This window comes from Manacus vitellinus, unplaced genomic scaffold (assembly GCF_001715985.3).
Source record: "Manacus vitellinus isolate BGI_N305 unplaced genomic scaffold, ASM171598v3 scaffold_15_pilon, whole genome shotgun sequence".
NCBI lineage: Eukaryota > Metazoa > Chordata > Aves > Passeriformes > Pipridae > Manacus > Manacus vitellinus.
In genome coordinates this window covers 6612447-6640033 of record NW_021939122.1, presented here as the reverse complement: position 1 = coordinate 6640033, position 27587 = coordinate 6612447, and the positions used below count along the sequence as shown (strand labels likewise).

The window sequence follows — 27587 nt, the reverse complement described above, 5'->3', positions numbered from 1 at the left end:
TTTTCTAAAACAGAAGATTAACTGCTTCAAAACACATTTTTGAGACTTAGGAGCCTAAGTCCTCTGGCAACACATGCCTTGGTGTATAAATACACTATTTAATGGGATTGTGATGCAAAGATATCTGAGCTAGCTCTAGAACTGGAAACTTTGAGAGTTGTGCTAGTGCAAGACAACACCCGTAATAACTGCCTCTGCTGCTCTATGCTACTACAGACATTTTTGTTTCCTGATCAGAAAGGCAAAGCATATGGAATGGCTGTGTGTATAGCTAAAACATTAAACAACTGCCAAGTAAGCTACTGGCTTGTTTCATCTTATTGCATGAAGATAACTGAAGAACCAATATAGAACTCTGTTTTAAAAGGTTGTCCAACACTTATGGGACTGTTTGAGTCTTGTAACTCTAACTTTTCTAAGCAAACACAAGAATAGCTGCTCCAGCTGTTCCTCTCCTTGCTCATTATCTCTTGGTGTAACTGCTGACAAGTGGCCACCTGGGAAGAGTTCAGCATCACAACCTTCTTAATAACAATCACAGGTAAAATTTCTCCTGTTTGACAGTGTATTTCCCAGAAAAAGATTCTAGCTATCCTATTACAACTACATGCTGCTGTGTCTGACCTGGGCAAACTTGCTTTAAAATTTTTCAAATAAAAGCTCTCTGAAAGAGCAACTTCTTTTTCCCCTTAAGTCAATGGTACAACACATCAGGACCTCACTCAGGATAATGCTCCTAATCACTACTGAAAGAAGCAGAATCCCCAGAATTCCCACAGTATCCAAATAAACTAGAAATATCTGTTCCATGTGCCAGCCAAATATGTTGGAAAGATGCAGGCTTACTTGAACATGATTCTGAAGTCAGTATAAGATTCTTCAGCCTTCCCAGAAACTTCCACAAGGTACACCAAAGCCATTGAAATTAAAAAACAGGATTCGGAGTGGTTGACCATTAACTGCATTACAGAAAGTAGCAAAAGTGTCCTTTGATAAATTGATAAATTGATCTGTCCTTTGATAAATTCCTAAGGATTAGAGGTGGCAGAGAAGGCAGAAGCTGTTCAGAGATTGTACAGGAGAGATGAGAGTGCCCCTAGCACCATTTGAAGATTCTCATGACCACCTGAGCTTCCCTGACAAAGGTGAGATTTCTGTGAGTCACAGCACGAGGCTAAACTGGCTGTCAAAGTCCTGGCCTCTCACTACCTAAAGCCACGGATCAGGTGGGTAATTTTTAAATGCATGGACTCTGTGCCCCACTGGTGGTGATTCCTCACAGCAAACTGTCTAGCTGCTGCTTGCACTGTGCTATAATTAAGTTAACATACAAGGTCTGTGTGGTGTGCTGATCACTGCTGGCTGCCAGCCAGGTCTGTACCCCTGCCGCGAAGTCACATTTATTGGTGTTTCCCTGCAGGAAGCTCCTGTTTTACACTGATGAAAGTCATTATATTTTTGTTTGTTTAAAGCATCATTAAACCTGTAATCACAGTTGTGGCCTCACAAAACTATTCCATAATTCATATAAAACTCCCATAAAGCCTGACCTAGAAAGCAACAGCATCTCTGCTGTTAAGACAGGCTCAGTACAGGAGAAGAGCTGAGATCAGTTGTATGTGGACATAGGGCAAAAGCCATTCAGAGTAGACAGCCAATGCCTCCAAGTATTAATAACCATTTTAGATACTCACAGGCCACTCAAGCCAAGTCAGTGCTCTACTGGAAGCTGTTTCAAAGGTGCTCATAATCTATATTTCACTCATGGTCACCGTTCAGACCCCTAAGGTCAAAGCCCACATTGCAAAGATTCTCACTGACCCAACTCCTAGCCTTTGAAACATATGACGGGTCCTAAGAAAGAAAAATTCTGCTAGCCACATCTGGTCAACTGAAGACTATCCAGTTTGGTTTCCAAATGACCTACAGCTAGCCATCTTCAACCAGATGAACATGTCCCTATTGATCATCCCCACAGGAAAACCATTTGGCTGTAAAATGAAATGAACAGTTAAAAAAATTGGAGATGATTGGGAAAAAAACCTACATAAGCCAAACCAACCAACAAAACCAAAACCTGAAAAAGATAATAAACACGGAGAATATAGACCAGACTATTATTTATTAAGTGTTCAGTTAAAACAATTACGCTATAATTCTTAATGAACAACTAGTGCAAACAAGTTTCTAACAATTAAACAGATTCCATTAAAAAATTTAGGTGTTTATACTTTGAAATGTCAACTCTTTATGCAGTAGATTAAATACAACAGTGTCACAGTGTAGTATTTTAAACAAGAACAATATGCCAGCTTTGATAATTGTTAATGTAGTGTTACATAACATAAAGTTTGAGTTCCATATGCAGAAAAACAGGTGTAAATATAAGAAATATAATGTGTATTTTAGGGAAGGGCATACTAAAAGGCCATATTGATCAATCCTTTCCTAAAAATCTGAGTATGAAACCATGCTTTAAGTCTTTTTTATACATATTTCTCTACTTTGCAGCCTTAGACAATCACATTCTAAGTAGAACCAGATAATTTTGCTGCCAGTATTTAGAGTTTGAAAAGGTGATGGAATTTACAAGTTGTTTTCCTATTAAAAAACAAAAAAGCCCCATAGATCCAAAAATCATTTCTCCTCTTGCTGTGTGGAGTCCTCATGCAAATAGGAGAGAAAATGATTAGCACTGAGGAAATCCAGAGAGTGAGTTTTCTATAATTTCTTTCAACTAAAGGAATTGAAAGACTGCTTGTAATGAGAAACAGTAAAAAAAAACCAAACCAAACCAAACCAACCCCCTCCACCAAAAAAAAAAAAAACAGGCAAAAAGAGAAAAAAAAAAAGATTGAGATGTGACTTCTAAGTTAACAAATCTCTACTGAGATCTGGAATGCTTTATGTCTGTTTAGATCACTTAACATTCCCACACCTCATAAATATTCAGGCTTGCCATAATAAACTCATGTTGCATGATACAGACACCACATGTGCCACAGCTCTTTCCTTAAGAAACATTCTGTCCCTGGGGCTCTGCACTTTGAAGCTTTCTTTGGAGAATTAAAGGCTATATTTTACAGAATATATTACAGAACACACATGCACACAAAACTATGTGCCAAAACTCTTAATAAATGAAAATAAACTTCAAGACAAAATAATTGTGGACTTCTAAAAGACAAAAGGAAAGCCCGAATATTCAATCCCTCACTGTGCCAAGCGAATAATCCCATGGGTGATAGTGACAATACCCACATACCTGTTTTGAAGCATGTGTTTTAAATCACCTGTTGGTAAGGGCTAGAACTAATGATAATGGTACACTATTTTAGCTCTTCTGAGCAAAATAAATATTATAAACATATAAGCATAGAGAGTAAGGGCACTTATGTAGCATCACAGCTATAACAAAAAAAGTAATATACTCTTGTATAGTACTTTTCACCAGTACATCTCAGAGGTCTTTATGAAAGAGGTCCAAGTCTTTAGCTTATAGTTGGGGAAACTAAGACAAGTAAATTTCTGGAACATCACAGAACCATAGAATGGTCTGAGTTGGACAGGACCTTAAAGATCACCTACTTCCAACCCCGTTGCCATGGGCAGGCACACCTTCCACTAGACCAGATTACTCAGAGCTGCATCCAGCCTGGTCCTGAACACCTCCAAGGATGGAGAGTCCACAGCCTCTTGTCACTATGACCTGGTTGCGGGGGAAGAGGGGATGGTGATGTGGCAAACCCAACCTGAATTAATTTGAAACAGCCTGGTAAGCCTACAAAGAGGATGCACACGGTGACAGCAGGCAATAGTGGGAGGGGGGAACAATTTGATGAACCAATTTGGAAATCCCTTCTACTCTTATGTTCCCAGTGGCAGATAGTAAGTACTCTAATATAGCTGATCTACCAGATATTAGATCTCATATTCCAAGAAGAGTGCACGTACCTTATTCCTCTAACCTGGGCTTTCACAATTCTATGAGGAAGGCTTTTTGATCTAATTACAGTTATTCAAGCAATCACTAGGCTTTTAGAAAGTATTCCGTGGGTGTAGGAAAACAGAACAGGAGATAATGTTAGGGCCATGCCACAAATTGCATTTAAATAGCATATGTGACAGTGGTAAAGAGTTTGTGCATGGCAGAAACAGATCTGATGACCCTGATTCAAGAAATCACTGTGTTTAGGGCTGTGTTTAGGTATGTATTTCACAACTTTTACGTACAGGTTTTCTGCTAGTGAAGGGGGGCAGATTTGCCTTTAATCCAAGTATTTAACATATATACATAGAAAATATGTGTACAGCACTTGAACCTCAAAAGGGACAATTAATAATACTTAAAACCTCTGTGGATGATAATTCCAAAAAAAGGAAACAGGAAATTCTCATCAGAATGAGAAAAATTACATTATACTAATGTGATATATTTCACATCTTGAATCAAATAGAAAAGCTGATTAAATAGAACACAAAGGAAATGCCATTTTATAAAGAGCAAATTGTCAAGCTTTTCTTATATATTACCCAGCAGCTCAATATTAAATTGCATCTACCTGTGGTGCAGCATTGCTCCTCTCAGCAGCCCCATATCCCATCTCTGACCTCTGGACTGCTCTAACCAGTGTGGATCTCCTGTCTCTGAGGATGTGACTTAGTAAGGAAGGAGACACTTTCTCAAAAAAGCAAACGATTTTTGCAGTCCCCATCTAGACCCAATAATCTTTTCACAGAAATTCCTGAACCACTATGACTTACACAGCCACAGGGTGAGATTGTCAGTAAAGTTTTGAGTCTAAACTCTTTTGACATGTAAAACCTATCTTGTATTCATGGCAGTTCTCATGCTCCTCCTTTTTCCACACATCTAATCAGAATTTCCCCTTCTGACGTTTGCAATTAAAGCTCAATACTTCTGGTCCTTTCTTGCTAAATCACAGAGAATAAATCAATCAACCCCTTCCTCATCTGGCTCACAAGTGGAGGATAGGATTACAGCTACCATGGCAGTTTTACAAAGAAGCATCTGAGTGTTATAGTAAATTACTAAAGCTGGGTGGAGTCTCCAATTCACCAGCCCTGTTCTACTTAGACAGGGACAAAGTGCTTAACATCTCCAAGTCTACTACTGCTACTAATCTAACATAGTGAATCAGAGACTGGGTGCACTACTTCCCTGTGCAAACAATGTCACCCATCTTGTGAACAGACTACTTTTCAGGTAATCAAGTACGCACTAGGAAACAAGTAGGTTCATTTCATAAAAGGAAAAAATTGTTCCACTACTTACAAAGTAACAATCATTAAGCTAAGGCAGATAATGTTTTCCGTAGCAGATTAAAGGGAGGTTTATCCTAGTCCTTCACATAGACTCTCCACACTGATGGTGTTCGCAGGCTCTTTTGAATCACAAAATTGTTATTGCTATGTGGATTTTATTGTTGCTTTGCCAAAATTCATTTAGCTTTTCAACAGACTGAGTTCCAGCAGTTAAGTATTGCATGGAAGCATTGTGCCTCAACCCGCTAGGAGGCTAATGCAGAGTGCCAACTGCTCCTAAGGATCATGGATGGATTCCTGGCATTGCCAGTTGGTTGGGGAATAGCAGACTTAATGAGAAAATCCTCCATATTTCAGTGCATCATAAATGTACCCACACACAGGGGCGGGTTTCAAAGGGTAACCCTGAAGTATGGTGTATATGTGATGAGACTTCCACACTGTGTTTATCAGCTAAACTCAGGAAGTACAGAAGCAGGTCTACTTCTATAGCAACTATATATATGTATGCATGTGTGCATACACACACAGTCCTTCAACAGATGATACTATTGAAGAGATTAATTCCTGAGAGAACAGATAACTTGTCTCCTAATAGCAAAAACACACAATGAGAGTTAAGGCATGTTTGTTCTTTAATCCTATCTCTGAGAATGACTTCTGTGACTTTGGGATAATACACTCAACCTCTTGAAGACTCAGTTTCCATCCTGTTACAGCAGAGGCATTAGCTTTTATATCTAGTGAAAGGTGAAGGTCAGACTTTGGAATTATGGGGAATAGCAGTGGAGTCTCTTCTTGCCTTCACTTGTTCTTACCATTTTCCTATTACTATTTAAAATGCTGACATTCTACAGGTGCATGTATCTTAGGGCTTTATTACATACTATATCAATGCATTTGTCCAAAAGCCTCATGCACATTTGAATCATGGATTTTATTTAAGAAAAATGTGCTCTTCTAATCCTTTAGCTGATGAAAGAATTCTGTAGACGTTAGCTTATGCTTAGAGCTCAGAGTACAGAATACAAACATCTCTCTCCTGACCCTCAAAACAATCATTGTTCTAAAATTACTTACATTTGAAGGTGACAAGATTACTTCTGGATTTTGTTAGTGCCTGTAGTAAAAGCTTCTCTGCAGCAGAAAGCATGAATAGAACACAGATAGGTACAACCAAACTTTAATTTTGCTAGCAAAGGTGAGAACAATGAGAAATAATGGTCACAGACTTCAGCACAGTTAGCAACCTATACCCTCACTTAGAAGAAATATTTATGTCAATCTTGCAGAGATATCTAGGACCTCCCCTAATTTTCTGTTCTTTAATTTTCAGTTTAAATTGCCACTTTAGGCTTTTGAATCAAACAATCCATATAAAGCAACTTAATTCAAACAATTTTGTTTCAAATTACTATAAATAAAATGTTGCATCAAAATTTTGGAAGAAAACAGACATACTTGAAACAAGAAATCTGAAAAATTATTTGTCTTTTTGTGTATTCAGCAAAGAAAAAAATAGTTTCAGTGGCTAGCACTTGTTTCTAGGGTTTCTCTGAAACTGAATAAAACTCCTCTTTCATCCATGTTAACACTGTTTACTCATTTGGCATCATCTTTGTTATGTGAAAATAAAACTCTGCAACCAGCAGCTCTTGAAAGATGAGACTTTGATGCCAAGAGCTTTAAACATTAAATTCCACTTACTGAAATCTTATATCCAAGCTTAAACCTGACCCAGACACAATCTCTAGCTTGAAAGGCAGAAGTATATTTAAAAAAAATATGCAGGAGAAATAGCAGACATCTTGTTATACAATGTGTAATTCAATGAAGGGACTTCATTGCCACAGAACAGCACTGAGTTTAAAAACACAGAAAAACTCCCTCTGAAGAATTACCCACAAAAAAATCTGTAAGTGATAATATCTCTCGTATTGCAGGTTTTATGATGAAAAGTAAATCAAGAAAGACATAACTGATTTTTCTCCTGTGCATTGTGCTTTCATACACAATGACAGCAACCTGTAATGAATTTTTAGGGGACAGACTGTGGGGTGAGGGGCCTGTGAATCTGAGTCAGCCTAAAAGTTTGAATTCATCTTCATACAACATTTCTATTCCAATTCTCTGTTAAACAGTTATCTTCAATAAATGTGGAAATTATTCCCATACATTTCAGAAAGGTCAGTTATTTGTATCACATAACATGAAATAGCTCTGTATTTTATGTTTTCATGCAAATCTCATCTTACATAGACCTGTTGAATTATTTCTTTATGATATTGTAAACAATCTGAAAATTATAAATGAGCAGTATGTAAGATATCCATGTAAGAGGACATAAAAATTTCTTTGTTCAAAGTTAAAGAAACTTTTTTCCAGCTTGCTGCAGCATGCTGTAATTTAGCTTTGAGCCAGTTATTAAACAAGACAATAATATTATAATGGAAATTGTTTAATATACATCATTAATAGTAAAGTGCCTGCTTTCATTGAAGTAAAAAAAATGTGTGCTATGAGCAGTTTTGAAATGAATATTTGATTCCAAAGTTCCCTTGTGCATTTAATGACATGCTAATTTACATTTTAATTACTTCCTAAGAAATCAAAGCATTTGTTGACAGAAGAACATAATGTCAACTTCACGGTGCACTGTTGGTGGATAGTTAATGAACTTAATTAGATAATTAGTGATGTTAATTATCCTTCTATTATGAAGATAAACATGTTACACAAATGATGCACTTTTCAAAGAAATATCATTAAATGTTTGCTTGTTTTAATGCAGTTAACTTGAAAAACTGATAAAAGACCAACTGAGTGACTGGTAAGAAAAAGATTTAAATAATAATGGTGATCATGTTTCAAATATTTCTATCTTCTTCATTTCACCTACTATGAACTGCTAAGTTGGTCTTGACTCTCCTTCCTCCAAAATTAGCAAGCTAATATTTTATTTAGCAACCTAAGGTTTTTGTTCAACCCTGTTCTTCTCTTCACTACATTGCATACTTCTCCCCCCTTAAACAACCATTCTCTGATGCAGTTGTTTGAAAACCAAGGCTTATAAGCATCAGACAATTTACAGTCAGTTATTGAAAGATGCTATAAAAATGGAGGAAAGAAGTAGCTACTATTTGAAGGCACTGGTCCACTACTTAGCTCTGAGTTCAGCTGCTGGTATAGTGTTGCCATTGACATCTTGAGTTATAATGGCAAAGGCTCTGTAAAATCATGAGATAAAGCTTCTTTCTTACAGAAGTCAAAATGAGCTAACAGTGATTTTATGTCCTGGAGACAACAGCCTTGGAATAAATCATCACCTTTCCGCTTCAACATCAGACACTTTTGCTTGAAAAGCCTTCTTTAAAACTATGCTCTAAAATACAGGTTTTTGAACAGACATCTGTGCACAGACATCTACTTCTTCCCCAAAAACTGTAACCATGACTGCAAAAGCATGGACAGCCAGGAGCAAATAGAGCCCCAGTGTTCTTCCCTGATGGAATCATGTGGAGTGAGAGCCCTGCCTCAGATAGGGCTAATTCCACAACTATGATGCAGCTATTATTTGTCTTAGGTAAGTAAGCCTAGCATTGTACAACACACATTAAAAAACTCCTGTAAGTGTTGATGTAGAGATTTACATTTCCAGCGCAGAAGGAATTTAAGCCTATAGTTCAAACTCCCACTTGGGAGTTGGGTAAGTGGAAATGTTATGTTTAAATACTTCTCAAAATACAATGCAGTACTGCCACAGGTGAATCACTAGTTATACTAGGTATACTAGCCATGTTTATCATAAGAGTGAGTGTTACATATGAAAGGATTTTTAAAAATTTTTTGCTGGCTGTGAAATTTGAAAAGATGGTTGTTCCTGGTATAACAAACCAATACTTTTCTGTAACAACAACACTTTTGGTTGCTGGCCTAAGAGAAGCCTGGTGAATAAACACATAAGAAAACTAAAAAGAAAAAACAACAACAAAAAAAACCCAAGTCAAAACCAAGCTGTTCATCAAACCAGTAAAAAAATCCTTAAGAGTTCAAACTGGGAGGAAGCCTCTTGAAGACTGACAAAATCAGCACAAAGGAGGTCAGATGTATCTATAGCTGTCATCACAAGCATATACTTGCTGACCAAAATCCTAATATAAAGTTTCTGGCTTTGCAATTACAAGTTAAGAGGTCTCTTAACCTCTTTATTCTGAAGACTGAGATTAACAAGACTTTTCTATTTCATTCTTTCAAGTTATATGGGCCTCTGGCATAGAGGAATGTAATTAATGAACCAAAAGAAAAGAGGACAGACATGATCAGGCCTCCTGTAAAACTGAGGAGGCTCTGCATTTCTTGTAAAGAATAGTAGCCATATCTACAGCTTTGAGGCAGTGTGTCTTACAGGAGTTAGAAATAGGCTGCTTGCAGCCTTGCTCAGGCACTCCTAAAGAACCTCAGCACACTGCATGGTAGAAGCTGTTAACTGATTTACAGTTGACTGAAAGACAATTGTTACAGTGGTCCTTTGTTGCTCTTGCAGCTTATTGAAAATATCAAAAGCAGTCATTGCTAACCTTAAAATTAAATCCTAGATTTTGACAGCAAAACCCAGTAGCCAACCCATTTTTTCCTTCTGTTGGGCAAAGGTCTGAAATCCTGGCTTAATTTCTGCACTTTTCTCAGTAAGTTTTACTCAGTTTGGAAAGACCATGCTTAGCTCTCAGTAAATGCAAATATTTTTATTTCACTATGGGATTTAAAGTCTTTGTCTCTCACTACATAGTTCATACTGTTACTTTTCTTCATGTTTCAACCAGGTGCCTATTGCTGTAGGACATAAGTTCTTACCAGCAGTAGTGAAGATAGAGGCCAGTATCTACAAATCACTTTCCTAAGTGAATATAGAAGCCACCTGAGACACAGAAAATGATGCAAAATTGTATTATGGCACTTTTTTAAGTGACTACCGAAGTGGTCAAAAATATGAATTAGAAGCACAAATACCATTTTTTTTTAATGTAACCTTTTATGTAACTTTTTCACTGTAAATGTATGAAGGAAGAGGGCTGTTCAGAAGCAAATAAATTTTCGTCCTCTTAGATTTCACCTCTCTAAAAAGTGCATCAAACTCTGAAGGGAGGCTGAAGGGAGAAAGTGGGAAGGGGAGAATGGAGAACATTCGGAGCTGTATCTTCCTATCTTATGGAGAAGAACAATTTATCAGAGCTACAGAGCTGTCAGTACTTGACATGATAAGGAATAACACCAAGTGAGTAATGTTTCCTCCAAACCCCAAACCCAGCTCCTTTAATTACAAGCCGCTTCCTTGCAGAAGAGAGACAGAAGATGTAGAAACACCAATTTCATGCACTTGTGCCTGAATAATGTCTCCATGCTGCCTTTTCCAGATGGCAACCTTTTCACTGGAGGAACTAATGATGTGGGCATATTTAGGGAAAAACCAATAACGGAGTCTTTAACCTTCAACGGCAAAAACCATGTTGTACAAAATGTTCCTTGGGATACATTTACAAATATCAATTACATTGCTCACTGAGGTGTAATCAGCTGTAATAATCAAAATTAATTTTAAAAAATAATTAAACAGACCCCAGGGCAAATAGTCGACTCTCTTGTAGTATGACATCATGGTATACATATGTACCTGGGAAGAACTTGCTCCCTCTGTAAGCAGCAAAGTGATGTTAAGGAACGAGAAGGATGCTGTGGCATGCTGAGAAAACACTTGCAGCTCAGTAAGGTACTGCCAGACACATTAGGTGGGTATTGCAGTCTTCCTGATCAGCACACCTGGAAGTGAACCAGGCATCACTGGGCGTAAAGCTGCAATCTGCTATAGCTTGAGCTAGAGGGTTAAGGATCCCTAAAGTGATGCTATAATAGACACACTGTCTCCTCAGCAGGAGAAAAAAGACCTTAACATGTTAGGCACTGCAACAACACAAGCTTGGTTTAAAACTCTGAATACTCTGCCAATGCACTGCTGCTCTACCCTATAGCTAGTCACTCTAGTCCTAACACACTTACGAGTAACATCTATTTGGTGCTTCTTGTTTCTATTTTTGACAAATGCCCAGCAAAAACATGGAAATGGCCCTTTCTTTCAGCAAAAGAGGAGCTCACAAATAGATAAGATAGTTCAGCTGCATTGTCGACAGTATTTTGTATACCCTCCAAATCCATCCCTGGATTATATACTACTTGTTTCTTTAGGAGCTAAACTAAAATTTGGACCTTTAATACTTCATATAGAGTAGAAAATGGAAGGACAGTGCTATGATAATACCTGATGCTTTCTACTAATTCAGTGTCTGAAGGACAAGGTTTACATAAGTAATGCAAGTGAGAAGCAGCAGCAAAAGTGGCATCTCCTCACCTTGCTCTGCCCCAAGCAGAGCCCTCTAAGTACAAGCATATATGGACTGATCAGGTTTTTCCTTTCAAGTGCAATAACTGGGTTTTATGCAAAAAGTATGCATTCTTACATTATATGTTAAGAGAAGTTCTTCAGCTCACTATTTTTTTGTGATTATTTATAGCAGCCTAGAAAAGGAACCTCAATTGCAATAGGTGTCGAGTTTACAATGGAGCAAGTCAATTAACAGACACACTCAGAAGCCTCCCAAATCCAGACAAACTCTCCAGAGACATAAAAAAGGCAGACCAGTGACCAAGGCAGAAAAGACAAAGTGTAAAATTTACCTCTGATTTGCATATTATTTCCTTTGTGTTTCGGCCAGGCATGGACCTAATAGCTGAAGACAGGCTTTCACTCCAGGAATTGTGCTTGCTCTGTGACAGGCCTGGCCCTGATTTATTTTGGAGAAGCTTCTTTTCAGATGCTGTAGGCCAGAACAGACAAAAAAGCATGTAAGACTTAAAGCTGAGCCTTTCAGAAGATAGAGGGGTTGTATCCCCATTACAGAAGACAAAACAATATGGCAGTGCCTCACTCCAGATGGACTGTTCTTCTATTTGTATGACAATTGAACTAACACATACTTCTCAGGTTTTGTTTAAAAGCCTCACAGAGGTCTGCCGTAGATCAGTTCAGACATGAACTTTGAATCACTGCAGCACTACACACATTTCAATGACTTCACCCAATATCCTCCCTTTTAAATTTTCCTATGAGACACGATTTAAGGAGATTTCTCTCTCTTGCAGCACAGCACGAACCCTACAACATCATCAGGTGATTAGAGAAGGGCTGGTTATGACACAGAAAGCAATCCCAGTCCTGAATGAGAGAAACTGGTAATCTGCTTTATCCAGCAGGTGATGTGTGGGGGAAAGGTATAACCAAGGAACCGGCAGCTTTCCATCAGGCACTCCGTTTACTGCAATGCCTTTGCTTACTACAATGAATATTCCATAAAAAAACAGAGACCTATCAAGTGCTGCCAAGCTTTTGTCATAATTTCTTCCCATAAAGGAGTGATCTCTGTTATCTTCATGTCCCTTTCTTTGTCATTTCCTTTTACAGAAAGATCCATCTTGTAAGTGTCCTCCAGAGCCTGCCGCCTCTGAGAAATGAGCTGCTTCCAGATGATTCCTACTGTTCTCAGAATCTCCTGATGGACTAGGAAACAAAAGAAACTATAAATGAAAAATCATTTTTTTGTGTAAAGAATCAAGCAACAGATAGAGCAAAACCATCTGATTTGGAACGGCATTGGTCCAGAGTAACTGCTGGAGTCAGTGGAGTTGTTCCTTTTTGTCTATTGCCTTGGCAGGTTCTAAGCCAGAGTAGTTAGACAGACAGAAAACAGCAGGACATTTACAATATTCAACTCCCTGAAAGAAACAAGTAGGAGTGACAGATGAGTCTAACTGGTTTCTACCTTGGAAAACAATCTCATCAGAATTTTGATGATCTTATTATCATACAGAGAATGCAAAGCACATAAAGGACATTATGTTGCCAGACATCATTAGATATGGAGGGGCAAAAGTAACCAAGTCAAGAAACAATTTGACACAGCAGGAGGATACTGTACAAGGAAGTTGCATCATAACCAAGCCAATACATATTAAAAAATAAAAATAAAAAAATAAAAAATAAAAAATAAAAATAAATAAATTAAAAAATAAAAAATAAAAATAATAAATTAAAAATAAAAAAAGAAAAATAAATAAATTAAGAAAAATAAAAATAAAAATAATAAAAAAAATAAAAAAATAAAAGAAAGGACGCTGCTCTGCCATAGGTTTCAGGTGACAGCCCTCACACTGAATTCAACCCAAAATTTTCCCTGTGTTTCTCTTAAAAGAGCAAAATGCTTCTTCCTGTGTATAACAGACAGACACAAGCTCTATATGGGTCTTGAAAAAAAGAAATAGAACTACAAATAGTATGTGTCTGGCCACTGACTGGCCATAACATAGGGGAGAGATCTCCATTACTCCTGAGGATGTTGGGCATGACTTCTGAATAAAAAGGCATGTAACACAAGTAATTGTTTAGCACAACTTCCTTTATCTGTGCTGTGCCTACAATGTCTATACACAGCAGAGGAAATAAGTGGCACTTGCACAAGCTGCTCTGATAACTGCTTAGGCCAAGCACTTTCCTGCTCTGTAAGCCAAAGGCAATCCGTGGCATAAATTACCATCATCTGGAGTAGGCAGGCTGCCCTTTTCCTCTTCACTGGGTGCAAGAAAAATTTGGTGATAAGAAGCCAGCTTTGGTTTTGCATCCACCCCAAAACCTTCTGAACAGCTGTGATGAAGAGGGAAAAAAAAGGAGGGCAGGTGAGGAAAACAGACTTAGAGCAAACTGAGGACAGTGAAAAAGCTACAGGTGTTTCTGTACATCCACTCATACTTGATTCATTTGGTAGATCATTATTTTCAGGCTTGAGGACTTGCACCAATCACACAATACCACAGAATTTACAGGAAGTGGGAACTAAATCAGTGCTGGTCTGGTGTTCAAAGTCAAGGAGCAATCACTGAGATCCTATAGATCACTCGGCTGTACATGCCTTAGCCCTGCACTTCTTCCTGCACTTGTATCTACCATTCATCTCAATCTGATAAAACACGGGCCTGTACTGATGTAGCCAGTCTGCATCCAGCTTTCTTGCACCTCCACTGGGCATCTTGTATGTCTTGTATGGCAAAGCTGCCATTTTTATGTCCGATTTTCTTTTAATTACCACAGTTCTGATTCCCTGGCTTTGCTATGTTTGGCTTTTGGATAACACAAACACTTCTGTAATTAATTTTTTTACAAAATGTTTCTGTTCTTACTACATACAAGCAATCCTTACCCCATCTCAACAGTTTTGGCCTGGAAATTATTATCTGACTGGAATAAGATCAAGAGAAGACATCAGAAAGTACAGCTCATTTCCCTTTGTGATACTCTATTAATGGATTTAATCCAAACCACCTAAGCAGTACAGAAGGCTTTCAATGAAACAAGAAACATCATTATAGTGAATAAACTACTGGCCTTCCACAAAACTAAGTTTCCAGAATAACTCCCCAGCTTACACAAAAGTACATCTGGTATATCATCTGTAAGAACAGCAAACAGAGCAGGTATGAATGCTCTAGCCCTACACAAGTCAATGGCAAAACTCCCAACCTCAGTACGACCCAGACTTTGCAGCTGAGATCCAAGTAACAATAACAGAAAGATTCACAAGATCCATGCACACTTTTATATATGTTTTAAATGTACCTGCACACGAATACCTACTGAATCAGAAAAAAACATTTCATTACATTAGCCCATGCAGACGTCTCAGATAATGGCCACCTGCATGCTTGTGGAGAGATTCTAGTCTACATCCCAGGAGGATTTCCAAACTCTCATTTTACTGATGGGCCCGTGAGCCAGCTCCACTGAAATCAGTTCAAGCTCCTTAACCCCAGTTACTACTCTGAAGTAGACTGTTGGAAATGCTGGATCCAGCTCAATCTCAGCTTCTAATGATTCCTCAAAATGGATATTACTCAAGTTCTGTGAAATCTCTCCCTCTGCACCTACTTCCATAGATACAGCACAGAGATGTAAACAAACATTATAATGAGATGAAGGTTTGTACCTGCCCGAGTTCAGTTGGCAAAGGCAGTACATTAGGCAAATGATAAAATTATTATTTGAGTTGTAAGTTGCAAAAATAATGTCCCAGTGCTCCTGCAGGACGTTGAGAGTGTTCAGGACATTAAACTGTTCGGGCAGTGATTGTTGAGGTCTGGATAGGCAGTATAGGATGGCTCTGTTTAAACAGCTGTACAGGGCACCGAGGAAAACTTCCTTTTGAGAAACCGAGCTTTCTAAGACCTGTGAAAACACAAAACAGCACAGTACTTGGCTTGCTCAGAGAACTCTCTCCCCAAGGATCCACACCTCCCACTTAATTTAAGCTGTTGCAAACTTATTTCAGCAGAACTCCCCTGAACTACCTGTTAGATACAAATTCAATCTTTCTGTATTTCTGCTGAAGTTCCCAGAATTTTGGAAGAGATTAATTTATTCTTGTTCAGCAACATGTACATAGCCAATGGACAGTGGCACAAAAGAATGGCACAATACTATCCCTTCTTTATGGGGCACCATCTATCTCCATTATCATTATCATTTAGAGCTGTTACGTGCTCATGCAAGAAACCAGGAATAATAACAATCACCAAATGGGTTACAGCCATCTTCTTTAGAATTGCAGTGTCACAGCCTCAGTGTGAAACATCATGTCACAATATGTTGATAACAGTTGGAAAAAAAAATACCATGTGACTCACCCACATAATCTGCTTGGCAGTGAAGATCAGGATTTGCTTGGGGTCAGCAGCAAACATTCTGCTATTCAGCTTCTCAACCAACTTCTGAACAAAATAAGCAATATTCATCATGGATACAGGTGCAGCTGATTCTGAAGTACCATGAGGATCACTGCTCCCTGGAGGGGATACAAAGGGTTGATTATTCCATAACAAGCTGAAATGAAAAAAAAATTAAGATGTAAGGTTACCAGAGCTGAGAAGGAACAGTCTTATGCCATAATGTCTCAGAGTTGGGACATGTCTAAGAAAACACTAGGTCTAACAGAAACACCTTACTCAGACTGGATATGACAGCTCCATCTTGAGGGTGGAATCAATCTCAGTAAAATACTGTAATGGACTGATCCACCTAGTGACTCAGAAAGGAGAGCAGCAACAACTAAATTATTTGGGTTGTTTCCAGAAGCACTCAAGGATAAACCCAGGTTTCTTTCTAAGTACTCTCTTTTTAATATTCAGAATCTGTTCTCAAAAAGAGAGAGAAAAAATTATAAACCCACAATAATTTATGCAAACTGGCCTACAGCAGGAGAGAAGAGAACATCCAGCCTGCTGAGTTGGACTGTCCTTCTATTGCTTCCAAACTTTTCTAGCAATAACACCTACATGCTAAATATAAGTTAGTCAATGATCTGATTCTCACCGCTTACCTCTTGGTCTTGTTTTCCCCTCTCCTTGGCTGGTAACATGGAAGACATCCATAGCAGACAGCAAAACTTTTGTCTGAAAATGTCTCTTCTGCTCACTGGTGGCATCTTCTGGAGAAGCCTATATAGTGACAGTATACATATTAGTACAGCAGGAAAACAGAAAGGAAATCAGACTCAAATTCACTTTCAGCAAGAGTGCATGTGTGGACAGCTACTGAGCAACAGATGAGATGGTAGAACTTCATACTCTAGTTGGAAAACCAGGAAATCTCACATAGGACTACACCATCTAGCTGATAGCCAACTCAGTTGCACACTGAACAGAAACGAGGTTTCTCAAAGGGCCATAATGTAGGTTCACAGGTAATTCCCAAGAGGTCTTGTCCTCAGGGACCTTCAGTTCCATTAGCAGGCTCAGGATTCAGACAGTCAGAAAGCCATACTCTGTTTTAACTGTGCCAAACCTTGGGATACTGGGTAAACCTCTTGAGAACTGTTGCTCCACAAGATGATTTAACTCATGACAGTTGCAGTCAAGCTTATGTTCATTACTATTTCTATTACTAAGCTAAGTCTGCATCAGAACTCACATCTGGGATAACTGGACTATTGACAATTTAGAACTGAAGCCTAAATTTTTCTTTTTCCCTTTCTTCAGTCTACTTCAACTCTTTTGAGTGCTTTGAGTCATTGAAATCCATAATGTGGACTCAGCTACTACAGCTTGTATTGATCTGTACCTAAAGCGGAGACAGGATTTTTTCCTTTTGTCAGTTAGCACTTTTTTTACTAGGCCACTAGCAGGATACAACCTGTCCTTCCACCCCCAGGGCAAGATAGAGCAACAAAGTCTAATGATAGGAGAAACCTCAAGAAGCAGCTCCAGTGGATGCCCTTGTTTGTTTGCTGGGACGTTGAGAAGACTATCCATCAGGAGGACTCGCACAAAATCCCACACTTGTTTCTTGGCAGGGTGTGGTAGGAGTGGGAGAGAGGAGGGATCAACACAGCCTTTCCCTTCAGCAATGGCTGGACCATCAGGAGTCAAAAGGCCTTCAGACCCTCCCTGTAAAAGTAGACAGCAATACATTCCAACTCAGTCTTCTTTAAATTGATTTTTTTTTTTCTCCTAATGACCTATCTCCAATCTGAAGGGCTTGTGCTGGTTCATATACACATACCTTGGGTGGTCCTGAGTGAAAAGCAACCATAGCCAAAGTTTTCAGGAAGTCAGGACAGTGCCACACAGGGTCCTGAGTATAACTGTGATAGATCAAGCACAGAAACTGGATAACATTCCCTGGATAGGCAATCTCCCAGGAGGCTTCTGCATCTGCAATAGGCTGAATACAAACAAATGTGCATCTGGTCAAGTCAGCATTCTTCTGTGAAGCAAACATGACAAGGCCATGGAGAAATCAGGCAAGGCACAGGCAGCCAACTCCCACCTTGCAGACTGAAGATAAACCCAACCAGAAGATGACATATCCTCATCATCAAGAATGAAAAAAGTTTAGTACTACTGTGGGTAAGATCAGTCTCTGTATTCAAAAGTTCTTAAACATGAGACCATCACATCATCTGCTAGATAACCAGGGCAACAGCAGTTCTGACCCTTTGAAGTCTGTGCTCAGTTATGTTCAGTACTGCTCTGTGAGGGCAGAGGAGGACTAAGGATTACAGGTAAAGGCTGCCACTGACATCTATCATGCTTGGGCAGTTTATTCTGCCATTCAACAAAACATTTACCTTGTCCACAGTGACTCTAACCATTTCCAGCAGTAAAACAGCTGCCTCTGCACACAACCCAATTTTGAGGACATTCTCTGTAAGGTGGTGCTGCAAGATCCACTGCAACATAGACTCAAGATCTTTCTACACAGGAAGAGAGATATTTGATTAAGAGATGGGAATTATATACAATACATCAAGAACAAAGCCTGCTGTCTCCACATCAGAAAAAACTCAACACATCTTTACCTCCAGCAGCTCCTCCCTCTTCTATTAAATGTGTAGCATTTAATACCTGCATGAACAATTTTGTTCTGAACACAAATTTTCTTAAATCAAAGTTAACTTAATTTTTAAAATACGAATGACTAATTTTTATTATCAGAAAACCCAAGTATGATTAACTTGCCTGAAAATTCTCTCATGAAATAGGGCATAAAATGACAAAGTAGTAAAGCAATATCAATTTCAGGTGCTTTTTTCATACCTTGACTGCTTCAGGTGGTTCAGATTGTGGAGTTGCCAGAAAGAGCTCTGCCACAAGCAGGTAGATCTCAGGGATGTGGACATGATCAGTCAGACATCTTTGCAACACAGAAAACCCAAAAATCAAGAAGTTGCCATTGTCAGGCACTGGAGGATGAGTTTTTAAATTTTCTTTAAAGGAAAAGAAAAGGAAAGTGTCTAAAATTAAATGTCATATCAGAGGAAGGATTACTGACAGAACTTGATCCTCATCTGTCTCTGTCCCAGGCCACTCAGTATCAGCAATATCAACAGTTTATAAAACAGTTTATAAAACAGCTGCAATATCAACACTTTATAAAACTCCCTCAAGACGAACAGATAACCATTTTTCCCACTATCACTTTTGTTACAGGAAATTCTCCCTTAATTATTCTTCCTTTCTCCTCCCTTTCTCAGAACCACAGGTCTAATTATCAGAAAGCAAGTTGAACAAATCTTAAAGAAACAAAAGGTTTCAGAGCAAAGCTGACATTGCAACACCTCATGGGCTTATCAGCTAGTCTGATTTTGTGCAACACAAAAAGGCCCATCTCCCTGAAAGTGCTAATCAGAATTGCTAATTATCGTGCAAGGGAGAAGTAATGCTTTCCAGTCTTCAGCACAGAAATGCTGAAGTACAAGACAAGATTGCCCTAGAAAGTAATTTGAATTCTTGGTCTGCTGAGATCAGTGGGAATTCTCCCATCATGTACTTCAGTGATCTATCACTGAGCTGGATCAAGGCAGTGTTTGGGGAACATTAAACCAATACATACCCATTAGAATACTCAATCCTGCAGAGCTGTTTTCCAGCCAGCGCCCAGCCACTATCCCCTCCTTAAATTTGTTCAGCAGCAAACGATTGTGGAGGAAGCACAGAAGTAGCTTGATTCCTAGCACAACTGTGCTAGAGTGCAGGTAGCTCTGTGTGAACAGCAGAAACCAGTCTGGCCCCAGTGCCAAAAATGTCTTTTCTTTTTCCCTGGGACAAACAGATAAATGAAATACATGGAAGGAGACATGGTGAAAGACAGAGAGGAGATATTATTTAAAATTATCTCTAAGTGATTTAGAAGCTCAAGTTTCACTAGAAAAAGTCTGATTAAAGGTGTACCACAACACAGAGTCATGAAGATTTAACAACAGACTCATCTACACAGGTGAAGACACTTAATTCCTGCTAAATCCAACAAAAAAAGTTCACTAATATGAATCTCCTTCTGCGAATGTGTATCAATAACTGAGGCAAACTATGTCACAGAATAGATTTTTTAACCTATGAAATTCAAAATTACCATTTAAATTTTGAAGTCCAAGATGTGTTTTCTAGTGAAAACACACCGAGTTAAAGCACCCAGCACTATAAAATCTTCCTTTCAGTTACAAAAGGTAGAACTGTAGTAAGTGCATGCTCATGGTTATGATAGAGAGGTGCAAGTAATCCCACATTAGATTGAGTTGATTTTCACAGACAGCTGGGATTTCTTCAACCCTTGTAATGCAGAAGAAACACCAATATCTAAGTTCCTCCTTCACAATATTTTCTGAACATGTAAAACTTTTTCCAAAATGGATATCAGACATGTGATCAGACCACACAGGTGAATGCCAGATAAATCACTGACCAAAAAGTAGCTCCGAATCCAGTCTGTTCCTACTTACTATTTTGTTGAGATTCAAGTATTTTCATTATGTTTAGTCCTGGTCAAGCACCAGCAAGAAGAAAAATTCAGAAGACAGAGACACTTGCCTATACCTTCCCATTCTACTTACTCAGAGGACAGATGAAGTTTGTCTGAGTGCATTACATCTAACAGCATCTTCAGTAACTGGTTTCGAAGCCAGATTGTCTTTCCAGATGTTTGGCTTAAGGCTACAGATATCAGAAAGTAATAAAGAGTAATGAAGAGACAAAACACATGTTCCATTGCTGTGATGAACAACTTTGTTTACACCAAGTTAACCCAGTAGAAACACTTATATCAGGTTTTTTGTAGGGTAAAAAGATGCAGACATCAAATCTTAGACATAAGAGTTCCTGCTAACATCAGAAACAACCAGTGCTTACATTGTCAAAGTCCTCTCTTTAAAGTTATTTAAAACTCATTCAGACTACTGTCCAATAGGAAGCAATCTCATGTTTACTAGGGAGGGAAATGTAAACAAGGCAATCTGACTTGTGTTGCCTACTGTGATGTCTAGATATAAAAACTACAGTTATCAGCATCTTCTTAATATGATCTCTGATTTAGAGGTGCAATAACCAATATAGCCTCAACTGAAATATCACAATGGAAAAGCCAACTGACTGGATGTTCTCCCACATGACCCCGACATAAATACACAGAAACTTTAAAAGGTGCAGAGCTACAACTATTTCCTACAACTGTAAGTGTAGCAAAGTGTTCACAGAAAATCCAAGAAATTTTATTCCTTATAAGAGTCCCACAGGTTAGTTCGGGGGCAATTTCAATTTAATGTCCTTCCTCTCTGTCTATATCTGAAATCCAACATTATGGAGGCTCTGGACAACGCTGCCAAAGTACTGCTGGCCTGTTAGCAGAGATGAGGGCAAAAGGGTCACCTCAGTGCAGCCTGTCCCTTTCCATATGAAGTCATTTGAATTGTGGCTCTTCCTGCCACAGGAGACAGAAGCACTGTATTGCATTTATGGTTCATTAGACCATGGGGAAGCAGGGAAGTTCTGTAGCATCTATGACAACACAAGCTAGGTAAGGTAGCTCCCTACCTTCACTGGGCATCTCAGCCACACTATCCAGGAAAAGCTGATTTTCATCCACAGAAGAAGGTTTCAAGGTGTAAACAAGGAACAATCCAATCCTTGCAGAGAAAAAGGGAAGCAGTTTTGGTCAGCAAAAAGACATTAATTTAACTACTTGGAGATTACATGCAAATCTCAATATTCATTAATGATGACTGTTAACAACCATTGGAAATTCTAGTTGTTGCAGAAAAGTTCATAAACTAGGAATTGAATTAAAGGGTCATCTACCTACAAATCCAACATGGAAACAAAAATGGAAAAATTTTCTATATCTGTTTTAAAGGTCTTTCATCATGAGGAAAGCAATACTGAGTTAAGCACTCTGTTCATACAAAAGATTCTGAACTGCCTGTGGCATTCAGGTGTCACTGTTATCATCACTTCGTTTCCAAGCAAATAGAGGAGAGCAAAGAAACCTTAGCAGGTACTCAGGGAGGAGGACTGGCAACCTCTTTTCTTTAACACATTACCTGATTCTAAGGATAAAAAAATTAATGTGATATTAGTAAAAGTGCATGATCTCCTCCTGCCCACAAGAAGGGCATTTCTTAAGAGGTCAGAACACCAGTTCTTCTACAGGAATGGTCCACACAGCAATTCCCATTAGATCTGTCAAAAGTCTGGGACCAGCAGAAATTCCAGCATCCTTCTCAGTGCTCATTGCTGCTGAGAACCTGTTATAGTCTCTGCTGTCCTGGAGCTAGGAGGGTAGGGATTGTCTCTGTCCACTCAGCACTCATGGGCCTATTACCACAGAATAACAAATTGTGGTATTTTAAGAAAAATGCTCATTCACACTCCTAACAATGTGGCAAATTTGGTATACCAAGTCCACGACTTTCACCTGTATGAAAAAAAGAATATGCTAACTCATACAAGGCCAGGGTAGGAACATACATGCAGGTAACATACATCCAGGAACATACATCCACAAAAGAGCTGTCAAGCAGTAAGTTCACATACTAGCTTACTCCACAGTTAATTATTTGAGATGCTCATACACTTCAACAGAGCTAAAGGCTTGTTGCAGAGACCACAGGTTTGACATGCAACTCTGTTTCTACATTTTATTAAAAACAGAGCTTTAGGAACAGAGCTGCCATCTGTGCAGTGCATTTCCCTGGAGTTAGGTGGCTGTAGACAGCACTATATGGACCTTCCTCAATTCATCAGCTACAGGCTGATACAATTAGACTGGGAATATAAAATGAAGCAGTGAAGAACTTACATTCTGTGAAGAACAAACTAGGATTTAAATTCATTGCTTTGTGAAATCCTGATAAGCAAAACTGATAGAAATTCAAGAACAAAAAAGATTGTTACTGGGATATAAACCAAACCAACAGGATTAGGTTCAATGGGGCCAAGTCTAATACTATAGTGATACTTTAGGGGCAAGGCTTTAATGAAACCAAATATTAAGTACAGACTTTGAGTAGTCCCAGTCAAACCTTCAGAACTGTTTGTGCCACCATTGTAAGGTTCATCACCCAACCCATTTTCACACAAATATAAGGTTGGACTGAATGAAGGCATGAAAAAGTTTTTCATCAGTGGAGATCCTACAGTTGCCAAAGGTCTGGAGTTCTACCAAACTCCATAGGAATCTGGAGTTCCTACGTGAGGAAAGATCTACTATCAAGCTCTCTCCAGTACCAGAAAGACTATAACTAATCTGCAATCTGAGGAAAAGCTATAGACTTCAAGGTTACCTGAGAACATCCCGTGTATTAAAGTATCCTTGCAACAGATGGGAGAGAATAGTGCAGGCCACAGTGATCTTGGAATTACTTATTTCAGGATCATTGAAAAGGAAAACAAGCTTGGGCACCATTTGCACCTGGTAGGCAACTGCAACATTCTGTCGTCCATCTCTGTAAAAAAGCACAGGGACTGTAAAAGTTTTTACTGGTGAGAACCAAATTTGCTGAGGGTCAGCTAAAAGGATTCTCAGGTTGCATTGATATTTTGCACCTTTGGCTTCTAATGTTGCCTTGACAACATTTCAAACACTGCCATATAAATTGAACATGTGTCAGTGATGGAGATCAGAAGACTACTTTGTGTGTTCTACCTTCTCCTCTGCCCTCTCCCCCAGTAACTGCTGCATTTCAATGAGTTCAAAGAAAGTGTTATTGAATTTGCAAGCAGTGAGTTGGTGGTAATAAATGCTATTCCTGTAAAACTCAGCAAGGGACACCAGACAGCTCTGCATAGAGCTCTCTGCTGCCAAAAAGCAGGAATCTAGCTTTACTCAGCCCCTCTGCCATGCTGTATCTCTTTGGAGATACTATTTAACTCTAGTCCAGATGATTAAGAAAGCATACTGTTATAAAAAGTCTTCTTGGGTTATGTTTTGGTTTTAAACACAACTTTAATTACATATTTTTAAAAATTATTTCACACTCAATTCAAACATTAATTTTCCCCTCCCCAGCAGGAATTTAAACTTTCCTTGTACAGCAGTAGTTCCATGTGAACCAGGTCACCAGATCTCTTTGCCCAGTCTGGCCCCAAAGTCATATCAGGGGCTGGTCAAATCACTAACTTCAGGTTTGAAAGAGAAATATAGATATTATTCACTCCCAGAGTCCACTGATTCTAACTAGGATTGGACCCTTCATAGGCATCTCACAGTTCCAGCTTCAGGTTACAGACTGAGTTTGTCACACAGGTTTCTGATTCAAACACTAGTTTGTATACCTGGAAGACTGCAAGATCTCCACAAGATGGGAAAGAAGAACAAGGTCAAGATTTTCTGGTGCTTTCATCCAAAGCTGAAAGACAAAGGAAAGCAGAGGTTTTACTGCTCTGCTGAGCTGTGAGGACAGTACCTGTGGCAGGGAAACAATTAAAAGTAGTTCAGGGAGGATAACATCATAAATCTCAGTGTTTCTGCAACACAACCTGTAGGCACTGGGAACTCCCTAGTGTGGGGAGTTGTTGCTCCAGAGATAGCCCTGAGAAGCAGGCCCTCTGGGAGTGTTCCTTCAGACCTGGGAAGCTGCCATCTCCCCAGGTGAGCCACAGTGTGGAAAACCCCAACACTCAACCCCATCCCAAATATTGGATGCAGGAGGTGCTATGAACAAACCAAACCATCATACTGTAGAGCCACCTTTAAAACAGTCAAACCCACAAAGCACCATCAACAGTTTTACCTCAAAGTTGCAGAGAACATACTGGAATGCATTATAATTCTTGATGACTGAAGACTCGAAGCCAAGCTCAGCTGTGCCCACTAGGGAGAACATTAACTGTAAAATCCTATTGTTTAACAGCTTTGTCTTCCTTTTCAACAGATAGGCCAGTAACTGAAAAAGGAAGACTGAATAAGTATCTGTGAGTATAAACCTGTATTTATAAACTAATATAACATTATTTTTTAATTCAAGGCAAACACACAGTTTGCTTAGCTGTATTACTCATACATGGATACATTTTGCATAAGCATAATGAAGAAAGTGAAGATTTCAGTCCACACATGAAATTTCGTGCAGTAAGTAAAAGGGTAAGTCTTTGAAGGAGCTCTGTGGCATTGAACAGGAGCAAAATACATGCCATGTTATGTTGAATGGAATTTACAAAAAGGAACATACAAATATAACTGTAAATAACCTATGTAGGTTTTTGATGCTCTTCTTCATGGATGTGTTCTTAGGTGCTTGCAAATGGTGTTAACTTAAAAAATATTAATGTTCACCTCTCCAAATGAAAGACATTTGTGAAACATTACCAGTTTCTCAAGTGAGTCTACCTTTGATTATCAAATGATTTCCTAATACTATGAGGACAGCATTCAGAAAGCCATTACATTTTGAACAGGTTGGGAGCAATAGACATTAATTAGAAAATACATATCAAGATACGTTTATTAGTTTGCTGTTAAAAAAAAACTTCAAAGAAAAACTTCAGACCTCCAAACAAAAGCAAAAGCACTCCATTGCAATATGATGATCTGCCACATGGAGAGAAGCACAAAGTCAAAAGGAACAGCTTATACACCAATGTAAAGGCTGCATTCACCTACAAGAAAGGACTGGGCAAGTAATATCTAAGTAGGATAAATATATTCATATGAATCATGATCAATTTATGAACAATTTGCAAATTGGGAAAATGAAAAGTTTATAATAAATCAATCCTGATGCCCTAATTTTAAGAGTCTTATTTGAAACCTTATGTGTTAAAGAGTCTTCCCTGTTCCCTAAGAGTTCTCTGCTTAGCCTGCACAGCATGAAGTAAATGATACTAAACTGAAGCTTCAGACTTGAGCCTCGATCCATAGAATATTATATGCATAGATAGTTTACATACAACCAAAATCTTCAATTTCCACAGATTTCATGTTTGAAAGACTAATTTGGGACAGATCTAATCAATGAAATTCAGACGGCAGTTATTTATACCAGCCCAGTTCCTAATACACAGTGAAGACTGAGTCAAAGAAATTCATTGTCATCCCTACACAGGGCAGTCTGTAAAGAAGAATCTTAGGCTGTATGAGCCAAGGAGAAGAAGAAAACCTTTCTGAGAAATGGTCTTTTGTGGGAGGGATCAAGTGTGTAGGTAAAAGGTGAAGGGTAGGTCAGTCACAAATCTGCTGCACTGGCTTATTTAGTTTATTAGATCATGTCTGGCCAAGAGGCATCCGTCCTCACCTTCCCATCAGCAGATATTTGTTATAGAGGATCCCACAGATTGTAAGCACAGGATACAGAGCACTATCCTATATCCCCCTCTCAAAGATCTTATAACTTATGAAGTTCCAATCACAAGTGTCTATAGCCAGGGTATGCTTGGTTCATTGCCATCGATAGGTTTCGGCACAAAGTTCTCCACAGGAAGGACTATAACAGAGTGAATGAACAAGAGTGTTTACCTGGTATCCATGCATGTGCCTCATCAGTTTTTCACTTAGTGGGCTACTGTTCAGGATGGAGTTCAGGACTTTGACAGCTGCATACATGGTGTGGTCATCACGGGCCATAGCAATGAGACCCAGGAGAATGGCAGGGCCTCCGATAAAGTTCAGGCTGGTAGCTGCTGGAGAGGACTTGAACATTCTTACCCCTAGGAAATTGCAGTGTTATTCTATCAGGAAATTACATTAACTAAATCTGTTATTCAACAGAGAAAAGCTCCACTCTTAAAAAGTATTAAACATTAAGATATAGTGCATTTACCATATTGGCCCACAGCAACTGACCCAATAGTCCGCAAGGAACCCAAGAGGTGTCCGGCAATATTCTTTGCTAGGAATATTGGAGTTGAACTGTCCCGAGAATTAATCCCAATCTAAAACAGATAAAAGACATTCTCACCTTGGTACTACTGGAGAGACAAAAAGCAACAAATGCATGCTCTAGCACTTTAGATTATTTTAATACTTTTAGCCTATGAAGTCATATTTTTTTTGTTACAAGTTGATTGTTAGGACAAAGATTCACCCACCTACAATATCCCAGAACCCCAATACTCTCCCATGTCAGTAGACCTGGCATTAGCAAGACTGATAGAATAGCATGTGAAAAGTCCTTGTGAAGGCATTAAGAAAACACAGAGTGAAACAAATTATCATAAGACCTAAAAACTATGGCTTCTGTTCCTGTTTCAAGAAATGCTTTTAACATTGTGTTCAGACTGACCAATCTGTTCCACTCCACAGGTGAAAAGTAACCCATGAGTAGAATGAAGTTAAGGAATGGGAAAAGAAGCTCAAAAAAAAAAATCACTGAATGTACACAACTAAGACAAAGTCACAAATTTTGCTTTAGGTAACTGCTCAGAAACAAGAGAAAACTTGT

General features: G+C 38.7%; 1 protein-coding gene across 1 annotated transcript in view; it reads right to left on the bottom strand.

Annotated features, from left to right (window-relative positions):
- WDFY4 (WDFY family member 4) overlaps positions 1-27587 on the bottom strand; it is a 122661-nt gene that overhangs the window by 59936 nt on the left and 35138 nt on the right. Inside the window, exons 22-39 of the mRNA XM_018069132.2 lie at positions 26967-27078; positions 26663-26853; positions 24942-25094; positions 24484-24557; positions 23493-23654; positions 21745-21836; positions 20769-20868; positions 19772-19977; positions 18976-19145; positions 18507-18632; positions 17939-18100; positions 17626-17823; positions 16758-16875; positions 16066-16223; positions 15369-15607; positions 13923-14032; positions 12701-12892; positions 12013-12152 (exon numbers count right to left, since the gene is read on the bottom strand). Coding sequence (XP_017924621.2) covers positions 12013-12152; positions 12701-12892; positions 13923-14032; positions 15369-15607; positions 16066-16223; positions 16758-16875; positions 17626-17823; positions 17939-18100; positions 18507-18632; positions 18976-19145; positions 19772-19977; positions 20769-20868; positions 21745-21836; positions 23493-23654; positions 24484-24557; positions 24942-25094; positions 26663-26853; positions 26967-27078 — 2703 coding nt within the window. The remainder of the gene's footprint in view (positions 1-12012; positions 12153-12700; positions 12893-13922; positions 14033-15368; positions 15608-16065; positions 16224-16757; positions 16876-17625; positions 17824-17938; positions 18101-18506; positions 18633-18975; positions 19146-19771; positions 19978-20768; positions 20869-21744; positions 21837-23492; positions 23655-24483; positions 24558-24941; positions 25095-26662; positions 26854-26966; positions 27079-27587) is intronic.